Source organism: Squalius cephalus (assembly GCF_949319135.1).
Source record: "Squalius cephalus genome assembly, chromosome: 2".
Classification (NCBI taxonomy): Eukaryota; Metazoa; Chordata; class Actinopteri; order Cypriniformes; family Leuciscidae; genus Squalius; species Squalius cephalus.
In genome coordinates this window covers 52,201,269-52,223,265 of record NC_137123.1, presented here as the reverse complement: position 1 = coordinate 52,223,265, position 21,997 = coordinate 52,201,269, and the positions used below count along the sequence as shown (strand labels likewise).

General features: G+C 37.6%; 2 protein-coding genes and 1 long non-coding RNA gene across 13 annotated transcripts in view; 1 reads left to right on the top strand and 2 right to left on the bottom strand.

The window, feature by feature from the left end:
* Positions 1-15,087, top strand: part of micu3a (mitochondrial calcium uptake family, member 3a) — a 33,283-nt gene extending 18,196 nt beyond the window's left edge. For 2 of the 10 annotated variants that reach the window (XM_079856946.1, XM_079856948.1), the window contains 6 exons: positions 4,484-4,578; positions 6,254-6,425; positions 12,085-12,193; positions 12,696-12,853; positions 13,293-13,357; positions 13,972-15,087. In XM_079856946.1, coding sequence (XP_079713072.1) covers positions 4,484-4,578; positions 6,254-6,425; positions 12,085-12,193; positions 12,696-12,853; positions 13,293-13,357; positions 13,972-13,978 — 606 coding nt within the window. In that variant the 3' untranslated portion in view covers positions 13,979-15,087. Of the gene's footprint in view, positions 1-786; positions 883-3,532; positions 3,548-4,483; positions 4,579-6,253; positions 6,426-12,084; positions 12,194-12,695; positions 12,882-13,292; positions 13,362-13,971 lie in introns of all 10 variants that reach the window. The other 8 variants (XM_079856947.1, XM_079856949.1, XR_013819655.1 and 5 more) reach the window with 7 other exon arrangements.
* Positions 1-21,997, bottom strand: part of mtmr7b (myotubularin related protein 7b) — a 189,577-nt gene that overhangs the window by 142,754 nt on the left and 24,826 nt on the right. The gene's annotated exons all lie outside the window — the stretch shown is intronic.
* Positions 8,979-10,908, bottom strand: LOC307150163. Of its 2 annotated transcripts, none has more exons than XR_013819661.1 (3): positions 9,618-10,908; positions 9,441-9,558; positions 8,979-9,189 (listed from the first exon to the last, which is right to left on the bottom strand). It is a non-coding gene; the product is annotated as an uncharacterized lncRNA (long non-coding RNA). The 2 variants fall into 2 exon arrangements; XR_013819662.1 differs by having other exon boundaries at positions 9,441-10,120; positions 10,187-10,908.

The following is a 21,997-nucleotide window of genomic DNA, read 5'->3' as shown; positions in this document are numbered from 1 at the left end:
GTTAACATGAACTAAGAATGAACAATACTTCTTCTGCATTTATTAATCTAACTTAATATTAATTATAACATTTACTAATACATTATTAAAATCAAAGGTTGTATTTGTTAACATTAGTTAATGCACTCTGAACTAACATGAACAAACAATGAACAGCTGTATTTTTATTAACTAATATTAACAAAGATTAATAAATACTGTAACAAATGTATTGCTCTTTGCTATGTTAGTTAATGTGTTAACTAATGAACCTTATTGTAAAGTGTTACCAAAATGTCACCCCCCTCCCCCCAATTTTTTTTTTATTATGCCAGTATATTACTTAAAACAGGTTGAGACACTGTTATCGTTATATTTCAAAAGTATCTGAAAAAAAAAACATGAATTGATATGCATCTGTAAACAAACCTGAAACTATATTCAATAGCTGTGCAGTTGCAGAAAATAGACTCAACCAATCATAATCAAGAGTTCTGTTAGTGAATGATGACCGTTCTGAACCATTTCACTGAATATTCTGTACCTGGTATATTGGCACACTATATCTGATATGTAAAACCTTCCAATCTTAGTAAATCTCCCAGATTATTGATCACTCACATTATATAACCTCATACAATTAGCATACTAATCCCCCCTCCCAATCTTCATATTTCTTTCATACTAGTATATTTGATTGGTTTTAGTTGAAAGGACTGAGAGACCACCCGACACATCCTCTATTAAACCCTGTCTATATAAGCTAACATGATGACAGCTTTCCATCTCATGCTAACCCCTCTGCAGGTGCTAAAAAAAGAGAATCAGGAGTTTGTGCCCAGGAGCTACTGGGACATGCTGAGACGTGGCGCGAGCCAAGCCCTGTTTTCTGACCTGGCAGAGGTACAGCCATAGTCCTCTGTCCTCCTGTCTCATCCCATGTTTTTATTCGTCCCTAGCCATCCCTAACACAGTGCTCTCACCTGAAAAAGGTACATCATAATTCTCATTCCTCCTTCCTGTTTCAGCATCACAACCCACCTTATCCACCTTAACCCTATAACATTGGTCATTGTCATTTAATGACCTGCGATTATCCTTCTGTTTATTTTTATTATTTTCATCCCTCTTTTTTTATGTATTTTATCAGCTGTTGATCTTCTATTAAATCTGTTCCTGGTGCTTTGTCCTGTTTTCCACAAAAAACATCTGAACATCCTTTATATAAGATACATTTGTTATAAAGTCACCCAAAAATTGCGAGATATATTGTTTTCAGAGAATATATCTTAGAAGATTAAAAGAATATAAGTACATTTTTCAAGTTTGTTTCCACATCAAAGTAAAAAAAGGCATGATTTTGAGAAATAAAGCAATTATGAGTATAATTAAATTATTTTATCAAATAACATCATAATTACTGTTTTGTGTTTTACTCTAAAGCACAGTGCATATATATATATATATATATATATATATATATATATGTGTGTGTGTTGGTATATTTTATATATATTTAATTTTAGTGTTATTTTAGTATTATTTATATAGTACTTATTAATATCTTGAATTACCTTTACATTTTATACTTTAAGTTTTAATTTTTATTAAAAAAAATGTAATTTTGTCATGTGCTTTTGTAGTTTTAATTATTATCTAGTATTACAATTTAGGTTTAATTTATTTTAACTATAGTTCAGTTTTATGTCAGTGTGTGTGTGTGTGTATCTCAAAAGGAAGTTATGATGTTTTACTGGAAAACAAGAAAAAGAAAAATGTAAAAATTAAGAATATGATTTTAGTGTTGCAAAGAATTGCTGTATTCATTTAATCAATTAATCATTTTTGTCGTTTCAGTTTATCGATGTCTATATGTTCAGTTGTTGTTCTGCTATTTTGCGCGTGCAATATTTGTGTCGAATTGACTGCGACTAATACAAAATAATATTGCTCACAGCTGCGAGGCACATTAAAGGCCTTTGTTTGTACACCGATTCCGAATATGTCTGCTCATCCTGATGGTGTGTTTGTGTTCTGATGGCTAATAGAGGGCGTCTGTAGGAAGCAGTAGTTTGATGATTGTGGAGAGCTGTGTGCAGATGCCCTGTATTTACTTAGTCTGTTATTCACAATGAAAGGGTAATTTCAGCTTGGCTTCCTCAGATGACACAGCAGTTAGACAGGTCTGTTTGTCTGAGCTGACAACTGCAGGATACCAGACATTGTGTATCTGTGGGCTAAAGGGGGCATGCTAGCATGTGTGGAAGTGTGATTGGGGTTACTCATCTTAGAAGTCGACAGCAGTAATCACTGTTTTTACCGCTGTTTTTAGATCAAAGAGTAAAAGGCCTCGGGCCTTGTCTAAGTCACACTGTGGGCCTGGCTGTGGTGTTACATGTAATGATGACCTCACATTAATGGTTTCCTGTAACCACAGTGTTGTGATGTCACACTTCCAGCAGATTGATGACGAAATTGTCTAATGGGGAAAACAGCTATGTTTTAGATAAAGGAAAGGTATTCATTTATCAATCCATCAGTTTAAATCGCATGCCTTTTTTATGACCATATTTATGACAATCAGCAAAATAATGGTGGTGAATACAAAAACTCATGAGCAGAGATACCAAGAAAAAAAGCTGTTTTTTGGGGGGTTTTTTGAAAAAAAAAAAAAAAAGAGAGAAGAAGAATGGATGTCCACACACTGGACTTAAGCTCCAGAAAAACAAAAACTTTAAAAACAAACAAACAAGTGCAACATTTCAATTTTTGGAATTGATCCATTCCAAGTTCCAGAAAACATTTTACAGATCTAAAGTTGGCACCGATTCCAACAAATCTACCATTTGCGGAGATTTATATATTTAACACACAATCCATCTCCATGTATTGCCAATATGGATTTGCACTATGTTGGTCATAAAATATATAATGCTCCTCCGTCCAACACTTACAGCTGTTTCCAGCAGAGTTGCAACGTTACAGTATAAGAATTTGCACATAAACTTAGCACATACAAATGTTGGATGAAATAGTGTGTTTTAATTAGGTGGAACTGCTTTTTTTCAAATATTTTCAGTATTAATGAAATATATGAGTATATTAGCTCCTGTGTATGTATAGGATGCTGCCTTTGAATTTAGCTAAAACAAGGTATTTTTAGTAGACACCATTTTTACTGTCTACATTTTATTTGGAACATCCTTTGTGAATATGGTTATTTTGTAAATAAAATAAATCTGCTTTATTTATCGTAACTGTGACATATTTTATTTTATTATTTTAAATGGTATTTCACATTTGCTTTGTTTTGAAACAGGCTTCCATACGGTTGGGATCAAACAGTAACATTTCCACCCTTTATTAATCAGGCCTACCAGAACAGCTTTACAACTTTGATTTATTTATTTGTTTGTTTGTTTGATTGCTATTTTTTTAACGTTGTGTTACAACACCAAGTATGTGCAATATGTCTCTGAGACAATCTGGCTAGTGAAACAGAATCATTCTTTCTCTCTTTATAACTTTCCTCTGATTGTATCTTCATGGATAGGATTTTAAGCTAGAGGTACAGCAGTGGCATGGACTTGCATTCTGGCTCGCTTCATTGCACAGAGGCCCGTAACCAGGGACAAAGAGCTGTTTGGAGTTTATGCCTGGTTTTACCTAGTTTCAGCATGATAGGCTCCTCTTGCAGATGAGGGTGAAGCATGGGTAGAGAAAAAAATACAACCTAATTCTGGCCTTGCACCTTTCAACCACCTTCTTCCAGTTTTTTTTGGATGCCATGCCACTTTTTTGTTTGTTTGTTTAACTGGTGAATGAACGCCTTTTCCTGAGCTCCACTGAAAAAGCAATTTTGACACTTGTAAGATCACTCAAATTGATCTTCAGCATTAGTGTTGAGTTTTAAAAAACAGAAGATTCTGTCCAGAGAAGGAAAGGTGGAATCTGCTCACATGTGTGCATTTTTTTCACAAATCTCCGCAGAAAAGCATGGGATGTCAATGCTTTGTGTGTTTTTGCTGTCATGTCTTTGTTTATGTCCTATACCAGCTCAACCCCATTTACACCTGGTATTAATTTCCGATCACTATAAACAAATGGACTCCAAAAGATTTTGTGAATGGCTCTTTTAAACACCATTCAGGGGTAATTGAATATACCAGGTGTATACAGGGTCTCTGTATGTACACAACTGGCATGTTTGTGTGTCATTGCATATACATTTGTTTGTGTTTCTGTTTCAGTCTAATATACAGTCTTTATGCCATTCTCACCCACTAATGGCATATAGATCTGCATGTCTAACTCAGAACATGTCCTCTGTGGGCTAGGGGAGACAATATAAATGGATGCACACTTTCAGGCACTGGATGGCTGGTACTCTGAATGGCCCGGCAAGCCTATGAAGGACTGCTTTCTTATTCCAAAAACAGCTGAATTTTTGTCATAGTTTCTTCTTTCTTGTTTTGCTCTCTTTACCACCACTCCTCAATCGCAGCGTGCCGATGAGAACATGATGATTGACACCACTCTGCTCGTGCACTTCTTTGGCAAGAAGGGGAAGGCGGAGCTGACTTTTGACGACTTCTACAGGTATGACGACTTTTGTGTAAAATGCTCTAAAAACAAGGCACTTATTCATCCTTATTCATCCACTAGACATGGAAAGATACATAAGAAATTATATCCATCGAGCATGTAGAAGGTAATGCTGAAGTTAGTTAACTGCTTATGATGTTAGTTAACAGGATGTGATGTGATAAAATGGCAAAAACGTAATGTTTGGGGTTGGTAAGATGTTTTACTTTTTTTTTTAAAAAGTCTCTAATGTTCACCAGGGCTACGTTTATTTTTTCCAACACAGTGGAACAGTAATAATGAGAAATACTGCAATTTAAAATAACTGTGTTCTGTTTTTAATAAATTAATTTATTCCTGTGATGGTAAAGCTGAATTTTCAGCATCATTGCTCCAGTCTTCTATGATCCTTCAGAAATCATTCTAATATGCTGATTTGCTGCTCAAGAAACATGTATCATTAGGTTGAGAACAGTTGTGCTATACTTAATATTTTTGTGAAAACAGGATACATTATTTTCAGCATTCTTGCATTAATAGAAAGTTCAAAAGAACAGCATTTATTTGAAATAGAAACCTTTACATTATCAGTTTAACATTATCAATGTTTTGCTGTCACTTTTGTTCAATTTAATGCATTTTTGCTGAATAAAACTATTAATTTCTTTCAAAAAAATCTTACTGATCCAAAACTTATGAATATTAGTAAATGTAATATGTAATTTGTTATAAACAGTCACTATAAGTGACAGGACATTTTGTTTGCACTTCTGGGGTGTAGCACTGGGTAGCCTTTTTTTCTCACAGATATTGATGCTGATGAAAAACAATCCCATTGAAATGCATAGAATTACATACAAAGCCATATTTAGGAACTCTTAATATCATAAAGACACATGGCCATCATAGAAACCACCTGCAATACACCCTAGTAACAACATAACAGCATCCTGGCACACAGGCCCGACTCCAGCTGAGATGCAAGGTGGGCCGGAGGTGTTCTGTTAACAGTATCAAGTTGTATTTATTTATTTAATTTTTGCAAAAAAATTGAATGCCATTTTCATTTTTCCTCATAACAGATTTTGTAACAATTTTGTCATTTTAGATTTTATAACAAAAGGGGCAGGTTTTGAAAGGGACTATTAGTAACCCTGCTATACTATTTTTAGAAGCACAAATTATTGTTTTATGCTTCTATTTAGACAATTCTGTCACAAATGCAATAATACAATTTTGTTTTATGCTTCAAAATTAATATCACATGTCAAATATTACCATTATACGTGTATGTTTGAGGCAGGGAATAAAATGCTTCAAAAAACAAAAAAGGAATAATTTATGATGAGCCATTGAATTCTAAGAAAAATAATGCAGTATGTTTCTAATAATTCAACGACACAGAGTAAGTTATTCCACGTATAGGCTACAGGTACCAAGCCTCAAGACACTGTTCATATGTTTTATTTCAAGACACTTGTCAGGTTTTTGTCCATCGCTCTTGTGTGTTGGTCTAATTTCTAAGTCATTTTGTGATAGGTTGTTATTTGGTGTGGGGCCATGGTGGGCCAAGCTCCTGATTGGATGGGCCAGGCCCACCCTGGCTCCCTTGTGGAGCAAAAAGCAAAGTTGTTTAAATTCCTTAGCGGTTTTAATTCTTTAACTCTTATTGCGGTCATTGTTCTTTCAGATTCATGGATAACCTGCAAACTGAGATGTTGGAGATTGAATTCCTGACCTATTCCAAAGGCATGACCACCATCAGTGAGGAGGATTTTGCGCGAATCTTGCTGCGCTACACTAACGTAGAGGATATCCGCAGCTATCTGGAGAATGTGCGGCAGTGCATACCAGATGAGAAGGTAATGAGTAACGTCACCTAGCCGCTAACTTCATCTGAAAAGAAGTTGTAGGACAACTGTGACGCCCACCTCCCCCACGCTCACACTTTCATGTTACCCCTCCTCTCAACAGCTTTACATGTACAAGAAGGTTACTGGTTCAAATCTCAATCTCAAATTCCACAAGGAATTTTATCATCTTAAAAATACTACAACAAATACATTTTGTCCACTCACACACATTTGTTCCATGTCTATAATTCTGTGATCCAGCCCCAAAATGCACACATTCCCACACTTTGAGTAGTCATTCACCCTTGAGTGTGACACTTGCATGTAAACTGCCGTTTAGTCTTATAGTCCCTCTATTCTCACCTCTCCACAACACATGCGACTAAACCCTTTTATGCTGCAGACATCCATCTTTCTTTATATTACCATGTTTATTTAAGAACCAAGTGTCAAACCCACACTTTGCAGTAAAGTGGAACTGGACTTTCCCAGACTTGGTTGTTTTAATGTCTTGTTTTTAGACATAATATCTCATGTTAAAATATCTTGACACAAATGTTATATTATGTGTCTCTTTGTTGCATGCCAATTATATTAATTCTTGAAAAAAAAACAGGCTTTGTTCAAACTGCACATTAATCCGATCTTTAGGATTGACTGTTATTTTGTAAGTGATGAAATCTGATCCGTTTGTTCAGATACTGTCGTCAATGTCCAGTATATCTATACTGATTAGTGATTACTGTAGTAATGATGCATTTGCTACAGTAAGTAATACGAGTAAATTAGTAATATAAGCACTGGAGGTATAATTGTATTCCACGGATTAATAAATAAGCTGTCTAAAATCACTCACCGGTGAGTGGGTAAAAATGTGTGAATTCGAACAGTTATAGACCAATGATCCAGTGTGACAACTAAGACATATGACATGAGATATAATAATTGATTTTCCAGCCACCTTTGAATGTGATTTGGATCAGGTTGGTAAAAAAATTATAATTTATTCTTGTTTGCTGATTACAAAAATTCTAAATGTATCTGAGATGGATACACCCCCAAAAAATGGATTTGTGCCTTGTCTGAACAAGGCCAAAGACATTTGAAAAAGCATGCAAACCTTAATGAACATAAACAGATTTTTGAATTGCTGTATGCAATTTGAATTGTAATGCTGTATTATGGCATGATTGCTGTTAAAATATGTTAATATCTTTACTAACACAGAAATAATGATGATGGAGTCGGAGAAGGTCTTGTTAAGTGCACAAGTTGCAGAGCAAGTTCCAGCTCTATTACAGTGTACAAAAACTACCTGTATTCTCTCTGTTATCTCTGTTTATCACACACTGGAAGAAACCAAAGGTTTGTCCCTGCCGGAGTGATCCGTCGCCCCGCAGTCCTTGATCAGATTGTGTTATGATTTGTTATTTGTATGTGTCATTTTGTGTTTCAATCGTTTTCCCTCTCTTTGATCTTGTGGTACATGTTCAAGAAAGTAAATTCACATTTACTTTCAACCAGCTAAAATGATCTTGTTCTGAGAGACCTTCCAACATTTTTACAAATTTATACTAAGTTATACAGTGGGCCCCAAAAATTATTTGGTCACTTCATCCATACTTAAAATGTGGGAAACTACCGCAATATGTTTCTACCTACCTATCCTACCTACCTGTCCTGCCTACCTATCTATCCTACCCTACCTACATGTCTACCTACCCACATAGCAACATTGTAACGTCCCAGACCCCGGCCCGTGGAATGATGTGGAATGATGATCTGGCCCACATGCAGAGTGGAATTGTTGAGATTCGTGTGCTGATGGTTGATATCTGTGTGTGTCAACGTAGGTTAAGTTTTTGTGCTCATGTTTGTTAAAATATTTTAACTGATTGTTATAATACTGCTGGATCTCATGCTGCAGTAACACTGGGTTTGTAGTATGATTGTATTAATGGAACAACATTATTGTTAGATTAAAATCATCATTTTATGATGATTATAAAGCCATCAACAGGTAACCACCATCACCTGATCTCAGTTCACTTTAGCTTTCTTTGCTGCTGCAAATATGTTTAACAAACACACTTGTCACAGCAGCCAAAAAAGACTAAAGCTATAATAAGAGTTAAGTGCCCAACTAATGGAAACACTTAATCACTGTTATCGTAACTTCTAATGAAATACATTAGAGTTAAACCCTTGTTAATTCTCAATAAAAAAACTTTTGTAGACGTCTGACAGAAATGAAGTCAATCTGGTTAGTAATCAGTAAAGCTGGTAATGCTGTTTATGGAGTTGTTTAATCCTCTGCTGAGATCTTGAGATATTTAACGTCGTCTTTTATCTTCAGTTGATTTCATCTAAGGCTGTGGCTGAAGTCAGTTGTAGTTCTTGTGTTTCTGCTTGTCTTTTTTTCTGTTCTCTTCTTTCCTCCAGTGATTCTGCTTATTAACAGGCTTATTAAGGCTGAGACGACTCAATATTTAATATACACAGATTTTGTGGCTCAGATAAGGTCCAGGTCTGGTTTATTTCTTTGCTCTTGGCTGACATGTGGCATTGCTATGGCCTGCTTGTGGCCCAGATCTGGCAAACATGAGTGAGCCACCCAAGGGCCGTCATTCTACGCTGCATGTGGGCCAGATCATCTTTCCACGTGTGCCAGATGTGGGCCGGATCCGGGACGTCAAAATGTTACTATGTGGGTATACAACGTACCTGTCCTGCCTACCTGTCTACATACCTACCTGTACACCTACCAACCTACCTACTAGTTTACCTACCTTCCCTACCTACCTACCTGTCTGCCTACGTACATGCCTGCCTTACCTACTTACCATACCCTATCTACCTACCTGTCTGCCTACCTACATGTCTACTTGTCTACCTACCTGCCCTACCTACCTACCTGTCTGCCTACGTACATGCCTGCCTTACCTACTTACCATACCCTATCTACCTACCTGTCTGCCTACATACATGCCTACCTTACCTACTTACCATACCCTATCTACCTACCTGTCTGCCTACATACATGCCTACCTTACCTTCTTACCATACCCTATCTACCTACCTGTCTGCCTACATACATGCCTACCTTACCTACTTACCATACCCTATCTACCTACCTGTCTGCCTACATACATGCCTACCTTACCTTCTTACCATACCCTATCTACCTACCTGTCTGCCTACCTACATGTCTATTTGTCTACCTACCTGCCCTACCTACCTACCTGTCTGCCTACATACATGCCTACCTTACCTACTTACCATACCCTATCTACCTACCTGTCTGCCTACATACATGCCTACCTTACCTACTTACCATACCCTATCTACCTACCTGTCTGCCTATTGCCTACCTACATGTCTACTTGTCTACATAACTGCCCTACCTACCAACCTACCAACCTGTCTACCTACGTACGTCTACCTACCTACCTTTCTGTGTACCCACCTGTATACTTACCTACTGTACATGTCTACTTGTCTACCTATCTGTCTGCCTATGTACATGTCTACCCACCTACCCTACCCTTCCTTACCTTACCTGTCTACCTATCTGCCCTACCTACCTACCTGTCTGCCTACGTACGTCTACCAACCCTACCCTACCATACCTACCTACCTGTCTGTATGCCTACCTACATGTAAACTTGTCTACTTGCCTACCAGTCTACCTGTCTATAGATCTGCTTGCATACCTACCTGTCTACCTATCTAACTGTTTACCTACCTGCCCTACTTACCTACCTCTCTACCTACCTACTTGTCTACCTACCTGTCTAGCTACCTATCCTACCTACCTCCATACCCATCTACATATCTGTCAGTCTTGAATGTATATAAAGAAATCCCATTACTTTTTAAGTGAGGTGTCCAAATACTTTTTCGCCCATTGTATTTGTGTGGGTTCGGTGTGCATATGTGCTTGGGGCAAAGTTTGTGTTTGAAATCAGATTGTCATGCTGCCCCTCTATAGAGGGTCACCTGATGTAGGTTTCTCCATGCCTGACTGCTTTCTTTTAGCTCTTTCCCAGTCCCATCTGAGGGATCTGTTTGTGTTGAGGGTATCAAGTTTTGGGGCCCCTTTGAGCAGTTTGTACATTTGGCTAGAATGACTTCACCCCCTCTCGAATTCCCACAGAATAAACCCTAAACACACTTGTATGGCATTTTATGGTTTTCCACCATGAGTACCAAGTCCTCAACACAATCAAACAAAAATTCAGCTTTAAACATCACATAAATCCTGACCTCAAACCTAACTCTCAGTTAAACTTAATGTGTAACTAGAACTATGTTAAAAACTAGTTTTAAGGTTTACGTGGATTACCATAGCTGTGACAACCCTTTCCTGTGTTTGTTTAGGGTATTTTCTACCTCATTACCCTTTATCTTCTTCTTTAACCAAAAAGCAGGTCTGTGTTAATACATCTTGACACCCTCAGGTGAAAGATTTAATCATAGATTTGGTTTGACAGACAGGAGTATATTACTGCAGGATTCTGTGCATTAAATAAAAAAAAATGGAAAAGTGCGCACTCTCATGTCATACTTGTATGACTTTCTTTCTTCTGTGGAACACAAAAGAAGATATTTTGGATTTTGTCTAAAAGTTCTTCGAAATATGTCTCACAGAAGAAAGAAATGCAGGGCTGGAACGACATGAGGGGGAATAAATGATTGCACAGATTTCATTTTTGGGTTTTTAATGTAAAACTTTTAAGTTTTGTTGACTATTGTTCAAAAGTTTGGGGTCAGGAATTATTATTTTTTTTCTAAAAGAAATTAATACTTTTAATTATTAAGGACTCATTGAATTGTTCAAAATTACCTAAATACATTTACATTGTTACAAACATTTCTATTTCAAATATTAAGCTGTTCTCCACATTGATAAATAAATGTTTTCCTCAGCAACAAATCAGCATATTAGAATGATTTTTGAAGGATCACGTGACACGGAAGACTGGAGTAATGATGCTGAAAATTCAGCTGTACCATCACAAGAAAATAATTACACTTTAAAATATATATTTAAAAAGAAAACAGTTATCATAAATTGTAATAATATTTCACAATATTTCTATTTTTCCTGCATTTTTGATCAAATAAATGCATCCTTGGTAAGCATAAGAGAAAATCTTACCGACCCCAAACTTTTGAGCGGTGTATTTAAGAGTTTCTTGGTGTTCTGATGCCAGTCAAATTGTAAGTTATCTCTTTGATTCCAGTCTATGATGTCATGCAGTTTGTTTTCGCTTCTCCGCATTCAGACAGGCTGACAATTTTATGACATTGTGCTGTAAAATGACTCATGCCTTTAATCGTTGCATGTATCATTGTATGCAGTGTGGCAGAGCACAAAGAGCTGAACATGCATCAGCAAACAAGCATGAGTGGCACAGAGTCTGATTTCTTTTGCATATATCAACATGTTGATTTCCTTCTGTCCATCATTGCATTACCCGATTTGCTCGAGAATGAAATGACAACGCCGCTTGTGTATTCTGCGTGATGTCATGTCTCTTACAGATCCTCTTTGAAATGGAATGGAATGTAACGTCAGTTGATGGCAGCTCTGTCTGTTAGATTGGATGTCTCAGATTAAAATATTTCTGTTTCTTTTTGCTCATTTCTTTCTTTTCATGATCAGGGCATCACCTTCGAAGAGTTCAGGTCTTTCTTTCAGTTTCTCAATAACCTTGAAGACTTTGCCATCGCCATGCAGATGTACAACTTTGCTTGCCGTTCCATTGGACAAGGTGAATGCATTGGGATTCACAAATACTAGCATTTAACACATATATAAAATACACAGTGGGATCCAAAAAAACACGAGACCACATAGAAAATCTAATTTAAACCTTGAACTTTTTTTTTTTTTTTTTTTAGAAAACATTCAAATTCAGACCCGTTTTTTAAATTCAACTTTTCATTTAGATTGTTATGCTGGATATTTTTTCTAATAAAAGCATTTTGATTTAAACATTTTTCTCTTTATAGTGGTCTCACGCTTGAAAAGCCTATATCATTTTTCAAAACAAATTTTAATATTGGTTTGATATGTTATCTAACTTGAGTGTGGCTTAAGGGTCCACATACTTTACGTTCTACTCAAAATCTGTAGAGATTAAGAAGACTGAAATGAACTGATCATGTTTAATTAGAAACAAATTTGCACATAATTTACCAGCACATTGAGTGTTTGTTTTGTAGAGCAGATCCATTATATCTTCTGAATGTGTGTCACTCTCCGTCTTCCAGATGAGTTTGCTCGGGCGGTGTATGTCGCAACAGGCCTTAAACTGACCCGTCACCTGGTTAACACCATTTTCAAGATATTTGATGTGGATCACGATGATCAGCTCAGTTACAAAGAGTTCATTGGTATAATGAAGGACCGTCTGCACCGTGGAGGCAGGGTAAGAAAGAGGTGTAGGGGAAAAAGAGGTACATCATTCTTTACCTTACTGAGTTAATTACATCAGTTAGATACATTCTGATGTTTTGAGTGTAATTCAGGGAGGTATGGATGGGCAGAATCACTGCAACTATAGTGCCATCTAGTGTTCAGTAGCTATGTCTGTACAATGAAACCTCCCTGTAGGGTTTTTTTAATCAACATTTAGGCCTAGATCCTAAATCCGCTGTCAAATAAGTATAACATTTTCTTCTGATATTGATCAATGCTAGCAGCGAATTTGTTTCTGCAGCATCATTTATTAATGAACATTTGTGATTTTTTTAAAAGGTTTTAAGAAGTTATTGTTTATAGTTAATAAAAATGAAAAAAAAAATGCTGTTTTGTCAACTACTGAAGTAATGAATCATTCTCTCATTTTGTTTTTCTCCTAACTACAGGGCTATAAGGCTTTAGAGCGTTTCACTTCATTTAGATCATGTATGAAGAAGGAACTGGCAGGCAGATAAGTAACCAAACACACACACTTACACACATAATATATATATATGTACACACGCTACCACTACTGTTTAAAAGTTCAAGTACCATTCAACAAGTAGATTTTTTTTTTTTTATCTTAGATTATTAAAATGTTTTTAAAAAGTCTCTTGTGCTCACTAAGACTGTTTGTTTGAGCAAAATATAAACATCAATATTATTAAAATAATATAGCTATAGCTATATTAAAAAACTATTTCTATTTTATTATATTTTAAAATGTAAATTATTCCTGTGATGGTAAATCTGAATTTTCAGCATCATTTCTCCACAACCTTTTATGGTTGTGCCACTTAATATTAACCTGCAAAATAATTTATTTTAAATCTAATTTTTTTGTAACAATGTAAAGGTCTTTACCATCACTTTTAGTCAATTTAATGCAACTTTGCTGAATAAAAGTATTCTTTTATTTTTTAAATAAATAAATAAAATCTCACTGGCTCCAAACTTTTCAACAATAGTGTGTGTATATATATATCTTACTGTCTGTGTTATAGCCTGCATGTTTTACTGGAAAATCTGATGATTTAATAAGTGAAAGTTTTTAATTGGTTCCTTTCCATTTCCCCATTGCACCAGGTGAACGAGGAATGTGGCTTTTATTTCTCAGAAGGAAACTGCTCTGGAAATGTTTGAGAGAGAAGGCGTAGTGCTAGAGATTCCATCATGAGATCTACCTCATCCTCTGTTGATCTTGAAACCTTGGGAAACTCGGATTGGGATAGTGTCCCTGCATTCAGCGCTCTGCTCTGCATGTTTTAGTATCTGCACATCTGCACGATCAAACTTTGTTCTGTAATCTGCTATTAATCTTGTTTGCATGTAACCTGGAGGACGGCCTTGTAACTGAGTTTCAGTTGGTAGAAGTTCAATTTTTGTATGTGTTGAAGTTACTCAAATGTGTCCTGTAAAGAGACAATTTTCTTGCATTTTTAATGGAGATGTTTTAAGTAGGATGAGCTACTCATTATAGCCTTTTATTAATTATATTTATACTATATTGTACCTTGCATTTTATTATGCCCATTACAAACAAAACTATTAATCATATTTATTGATCGCTGTTATCTGTCAAGATTGTTTAAATGCACCGAATTATACTGTGTGAAAAGGGTAATACTTTGTTATTTGTTTTTGAAAGTGATTAGTTCATGTAGCAATAATGATCATTGCCTTAATATAAAAAAAAAGTATTATTTTTTCTCATACAATTTATTTATTTTTGAACAGGTATGGCTGTACAAAGATTGTATAAGGTTGTCTTGCCATCTAAGGCAATTAACAGCACAGTCTAAGCACAATAAGACTGTAATTAAAGTACTTGACAAATAGACTTGAAATTCCATAACAGTGTTATTCAAGTCAATAAAGTGGTCCATATGCCTATGATGAAAACTGTGTTCAAGATTGTCTCCAATGATTCTGCATGACCTATAGGCATATATTAAAATTTAATGTAGTCTGTAGGCTACATAGGTCCCTATTCGAATATTATTTATTATAATTAATATTATTATACAAATATATCAGAAATGGGCTGTTTTCCTTTTTTTAGACAAATATAAAGGTGAATAATTTCGATTTAGATCATCAAAATAATTCTGAAACTTAGCAAAGACATAAAAAAATCGATACATATGAACAAATGAATGAACATTTATGTTTTCATTAAAGGTTTGATGACTTTCGTATGTTCCAATTATTTGCCCCGTGCGTGATATGAAACGTGCTGTTGACTGTATTTGGTTATTGAAGTTAGCTTAAAGACTAAAGATTAAAGATGTCTTAAGAATACATTAAGTGTAGTTTTCAAAATTTAAACACATAGGCCTATGTGACAAATAGAATATGTAATATGTGACATTAAAAAAACAACTTTAATTTTTGACGGAACCAATACAGAATGGGCGATTTCTCTCCGGACATTTGATAGTGATGTACCAATTCACGATTTAGAAGAAACAAATCAAATATGTTTATATTTATAATAACTGGCATTTTTATTGTGTGTGGGGGGGTGTTTGTGCGTGTGTATTACATTGTGTCCGAAAGTCTAAAATGCTTATATATTACGTTTTTATTGAGGAACACATATGCTCTCTCTTGATTGGTTGCTTTGTCACATGTTGTTTCCAGAGTTCGACGTGCATTATGGGTAACTGTATAGGTGACCATAATATACGTTAATTTATATTGTTTCTGCTGTAAAAAATAAATAGTATTTGAGGTTATTTAAGTTAAATATGCAACCGAAACAATGAACAATGTTAAAAATTCTACTCGAATGTGGTTGAGTATGGTGTTGTTTTTCTCATCGGTGATAATGGTGAGCACATGTATGTGGAAATATATGTCTCATTTCAACAGAGAAATTGTGTCTACTAGTTGAACACCGATATTAGTCAATATTTATATAAGTCACAAATAGTTGAAGTGTTAGTGATTGTGGAAATACCAATGGTTTAGATGTTACTTTTCTAATCGCTGTTTCATGTACTGTGCGATTGACCAACTAATGAACACCGTCTGTGAGACACCTAGTGTCAGAAGAGACTCGAGCTGGGTTTTTAGAAGAGAGTTAAGACTATACTTTCAGGGATCATTTCTATAGTTTTTAACTTGGAAGTGCATTTTCTAAAGTGACGAGTCTCCCAACCCACGATGAAGAGCTTTGATACTCTTTTCTGAGCGTGAATCGGGTGTAGAGTAATGATTTACTTCATAAGCTCTGCATCATTGATGAACGTTCCTTACTGTATTATACGGTAAGGAGGAAAGGGGTATGATCAGAGTGGTTTTTATGAAACGGTGAAAGATAGAATAATATTATTACATGCAGTAATATCTACAATCTAAATTTTAGATGTAAGAGATGTGTTGATGTGTTTTGTACTGTAATATTTGACAGTTTCAAGCAGAAGATTATAATTAGTGTGCTGTAAATACTGTATATTGTTAATTAAACAATCTGAAGAATTGATAAAATGATATAGCTATTTTTTTTATACATGACCATCATGACTGATTTTTTTCCTCATAATATTAAAAAAAGTTGGCTTAATATTCACCTGATATTAGTCAATCTGTCTAATTTTGAACAGATTTAAGACTAAAAATCCCATTGTTTCAGAATTCAATGTCACTTCTCTCTGTGTCGTCCCTACCGTCTGTGAGACATCTAGTGTCAGAAGAGACTTGAGCTGGGTTTTAGTATTGAAAGTTAAGACTATACTTTCAGGGATCATTTCTATAGTTTTTAACTCGGAAGTGCATTTCTAAAGTGATGAGTCTCCCAACCCACGATGAAGAGCTTTGATACTCTTTTCTGAGCGTGAATCGGGTGTAGAGTAATGATTTACTTCATAAGCTCTACGTCATTGATGAATGTTCCTTACTATATTATACAGTAAGGAGAAAAGGGGTATGATCAGAGTGGTTTATATGATGTTATAATAATAGATGCTGTATTTAATTTATTTTGAGGAAGAATTTATAAAGACAAGTTTAACTGAGAAGGACAGATTACTAAATTGTCTTAAGTAATGTTTGATTATTTGTAGTAGTATTGATATTAATAGTTAATATGCTGTTAATAAAATGTGTTATTGGTTAGATTAAACACGTAATTTGAAGCATTGACATTGTTGTGGTTATTTTCTTATATATGACCATGGTGAGTGTAATTTTAACAGATTTAAGACTAAAAATCCCATTGTTATAGAATTCAGATGTCACTTTTCTTGTTGCTATAGAGACACTATATGATAAACAGATTTAATGTAGGCTTTTGTTCGCATAACATTGATCAGCGAACATAAACAGAAGCCCAACCGAGCTTGCTAGACATCTAATGCAAGAATGAACCTCATTGGTTCTTGCTGAAGCTCAAACATGCTGTGTAACACGAGAATGAACCTCATTGGTTCTCGCTGAAGCTCAAACGTGCTGCGTAACACGAGAATGAACCTCATTGGTTCTCGCTGAAGCTCAAACGTGCTGCGTAACACGAGAATGAACCTCATTGGTTCTTGCTGAAGCTCAAACGTGTTGCGCAACACGAGAATGAACCTCATTGGTTTTCGCTGAAGCTCAAACGTGCTGCGTAACACACGAGAATGAACCTCATTGGTTCTTGCTGAAGCTCAAACTTGCTGCGTAACGCGAGAATGAACCTCATTGGTTCTCACTGAAGCTCAAACGTGCTGCGTAACACACGAGAATGAACCTCATTGGTTCTCACTGAAGCTCAAACGTGCTGCGTAACACACGAGAAAGAACCTCATCGGTTCTCACTGAAGCTCAAACGTGCTGCGTAACACACGAGAATGAACCTCATTGGTTCTTGCTGAAGCTCAAACGTGCTGCGTAACACGAGAATGAACCTCATTGGTTCTCGCTGAAGCTCAAACGTGCTGCGTAACACGAGAATGAACCTCATTGGTTCTTGCTGAAGCTCAAACGTGCTGCGCAACACGAGAATGAACCTCATTGGTTTTCGCTGAAGCTCAAACGTGCTGTGTAACACACGAGAATGAACCTCATTGGTTCTTGCTGAAGCTCAAACGTGCTGCGTAACGCGAGAATGAACCTCATTGGTTCTTGCTGAAGCTCAAACGTGCTGCGTAACGCGAGAAAGAACCTCATCGGTTCTCACTGAAGCTCAAACGTGCTGCGTAACACACGAGAATGAACCTCATTGGTTCTTGCTGAAGCTCAAACGTGCTGCGTAACGCGAGAATGAACCTCATTGGTTCTCACTGAAGCTCAAACGTGCTGCGTAACACGAGAATGAACCTCATTGGTTCTCACTGAAGCTCAAACGTGCTGCGTAACACACGAGAAAGAACCTCATCGGTTCTCACTGAAGCTCAAACATGCTGCGTAACACGAGAATGAACCTCATTGGTTCTCGCTGAAGCTCAAACGTGCTGCGTAACACGAGAATGAACCTCACTGGTTCTTGCTGAAGCTCAAACGTGCTGCGTAACACGAGAATGAACCTCATTGGTTCTTGCTGAAGCTCAAACGTGCTGCGTAACACACGAGAAAGAACCTCATCGGTTCTCGCTGAAGCTCAAAGGTGCTGCGTAACACACGAGAAAGAACCTCATCGGTTCTCACTGAAGCTCAAACATGCTGCGTAACACGAGAATGAACCTCATTGGTTCTCGCTGAAGCTCAAACGTGCTGCGTAACACGAGAATGAACCTCATCGGTTCTCACTGAAGCTCAAACATGCTGCGTAACACGAGAATGAACCTCATTGGTTCTCGCTGAAGCTCAAACGTGCTGCGTAACACGAGAATGAACCTCATTGGTTCTCGCTGAAGCTCAAACGTGCTGCGTAACACGAGAATGAACCTCATTGGTTCTTGCTGAAGCTCAAACGTGCTGCGTAACGCGAGAATGAACCTCATTGGTTCTCACTGAAGCTCAAACGTGCTGTGTAACACGAGAATGAACCTCATTGGTTCTCGCTGAAGCTCAAAGGTGCTGCGTAACACGAGAATGAACCTCATCGGTTCTCACTGAAGCTCAAACGTGCTGCGTAACACGAGAATGAACCTCATTGGTTCTCGCTGAAGCTCAAAGGTGCTGCGTAACACGAGAATGAACCTCATTGGTTCTCACTGAAGCTCAAAGGTGCTGCGTAACACGAGAATGAACCTCATCGGTTCTCACTGAAGCTCAAACGTGCTGTGTAACACGAGAATGAACCTCACTGGTTCTTGCTGAAGCTCAAACGTGCTGCGTAACACGAGAATGAACCTCATTGGTTCTTGCTGAAGCTCAAACGTGCTGCGTAACGCGAGAATGAACCTCATTGGTTCTCACTGAAGCTCAAACGTGCTGTGTAACACGAGAATGAACCTCATTGGTTCTCGCTGAAGCTCAAAGGTGCTGCGTAACACGAGAAAGAACCTCATCGGTTCTCGCTGAAGCTCAAAGGTGCTGCGTAACACACGAGAAAGAACCTCATCGGTTCTCACTGAAGCTCAAACATGCTGCGTAACACGAGAATGAACCTCATTGGTTCTCACTGAAGCTCAAACGTGCTGCGTAACACACGAGAAAGAACCTCATCGGTTCTCACTGAAGCTCAAACATGCTGCGTAACACGAGAATGAACCTCATTGGTTCTCGCTGAAGCTCAAACGTGCTGCGTAACACGAGAATGAACCTCATTGGTTCTCGCTGAAGCTCAAACGTGCTGCGTAACACGAGAATGAACCTCATTGGTTCTTGCTGAAGCTCAAACGTGCTGCGTAACGCGAGAATGAACCTCATTGGTTCTCACTGAAGCTCAAACGTGCTGTGTAACACGAGAATGAACCTCATTGGTTCTCGCTGAAGCTCAAAGGTGCTGCGTAACACGAGAATGAACCTCATCGGTTCTCACTGAAGCTCAAACGTGCTGCGTAACACGAGAATGAACCTCATTGGTTCTCGCTGAAGCTCAAAGGTGCTGCGTAACACGAGAATGAACCTCATTGGTTCTCACTGAAGCTCAAAGGTGCTGCGTAACACGAGAATGAACCTCATCGGTTCTCACTGAAGCTCAAACGTGCTGCGTAACACGAGAATGAACCTCATTGGTTCTCGCTGAAGCTCAAAGGTGCTGCGTAACACGAGAATGAACCTCATTGGTTCTCACTGAAGCTCAAAGGTGCTGCGTAACACGAGAATGAACCTCATCGGTTCTCACTGAAGCTCAAACGTGCTGTGTAACACGAGAATGAACCTCATTGGTTCTCGCTGAAGCTCAAAGGTGCTGCGTAACACGAGAATGAACCTCATCGGTTCTCACTGAAGCTCAAACGTGCTGTGTAACACGAGAATGAACCTCATTGGTTCTCGCTGAAGCTCAAAGGTGCTGCGTAACACGAGAATGAACCTCATCGGTTCTCACTGAAGCTCAAACGTGCTGTGTAACACGAGAATGAACCTCATTGGTTCTCACTGAAGCTCAAAGGTGCTGCGTAACACGAGAATGAACCTCATCGGTTCTCACTGAAGCTCAAACGTGCTGTGTAACACGAGAATGAACCTCACTGGTTCTTGCTGAAGCTCAAACGTGCTGCGTAACACGAGAATGAACCTCATTGGTTCTTGCTGAAGCTCAAACGTGCTGCGTAACACACGAGAAAGAACCTCATCGGTTCTCGCTGAAGCTCAAAGGTGCTGCGTAACACACGAGAAAGAACCTCATCGGTTCTCACTGAAGCTCAAACATGCTGCGTAACACGAGAATGAACCTCATTGGTTCTCACTGAAGCTCAAACGTGCTGCGTAACACACGAGAAAGAACCTCATCGGTTCTCACTGAAGCTCAAACATGCTGCGTAACACGAGAATGAACCTCATTGGTTCTCGCTGAAGCTCAAACGTGCTGCGTAACACGAGAATGAACCTCATTGGTTCTCGCTGAAGCTCAAACGTGCTGCGTAACACGAGAATGAACCTCATTGGTTCTTGCTGAAGCTCAAACGTGCTGCGTAACGCGAGAATGAACCTCATTGGTTCTCACTGAAGCTCAAACGTGCTGTGTAACACGAGAATGAACCTCATTGGTTCTCGCTGAAGCTCAAAGGTGCTGCGTAACACGAGAATGAACCTCATCGGTTCTCACTGAAGCTCAAACGTGCTGTGTAACGCGAGAATGAACCTCATTGGTTCTCGCTGAAGCTCAAAGGTGCTGCGTAACACGAGAATGAACCTCATCGGTTCTCACTGAAGCTCAAACGTGCTGCGTAACACGAGAATGAACCTCATTGGTTCTCGCTGAAGCTCAAAGGTGCTGCGTAACACGAGAATGAACCTCATTGGTTCTCACTGAAGCTCAAAGGTGCTGCGTAACACGAGAATGAACCTCATCGGTTCTCACTGAAGCTCAAACGTGCTGTGTAACACGAGAATGAACCTCATTGGTTCTTTCGGAAGCTCAAACACACTACAAGATGTAAACAGGAAGCTCAAGCATGTTCGCTTGACGTGCAAGAACCAATGATTCATTGTCATCAAGCGATGTCTATGGTGGACAGAAAGCTCTCAGATTTCATCAAAAAAGATTTTCCTTTGTGTTCAGAAGATAAAAGAAAGTTTTATGGGTTTGGATGACATCAGGGTGAGTAATTAATGACAGAATTTAAATTTTTGGGTGAACTTTAGGTGTGTTATGGATGATTGTAAGTGTGGAGTTCACATAGGTGTGTTAATAGTTAACTTACCGCACTGGATCATGGTTTACCTCTATAGAACCTATTGTCATATTGAATACATGAATGTTTAAGACGAATGTCTAAATGTTTAATTTAGAATATGTTGATAATTTATGCCCTCATGCCCTTAGCCACTTTAGGGACGAAACAATTATCAAAATTTTCTACATGTTTTCTGCCCTTTAATTGATAGCTCATACTAATCATGTTATAATGTATCAAATGATACAACATGCCTTTAAGGAACACTTTATCTTTCAATCATCATTATGGCAGTGGATTATATGTTTAGCCCCTCACAATTAAAACTGCAGAGCTTTGATCATAAAACGAACACGTATTATTGGGAGATATAGAGTGACAACTGATATTTATATGCATTT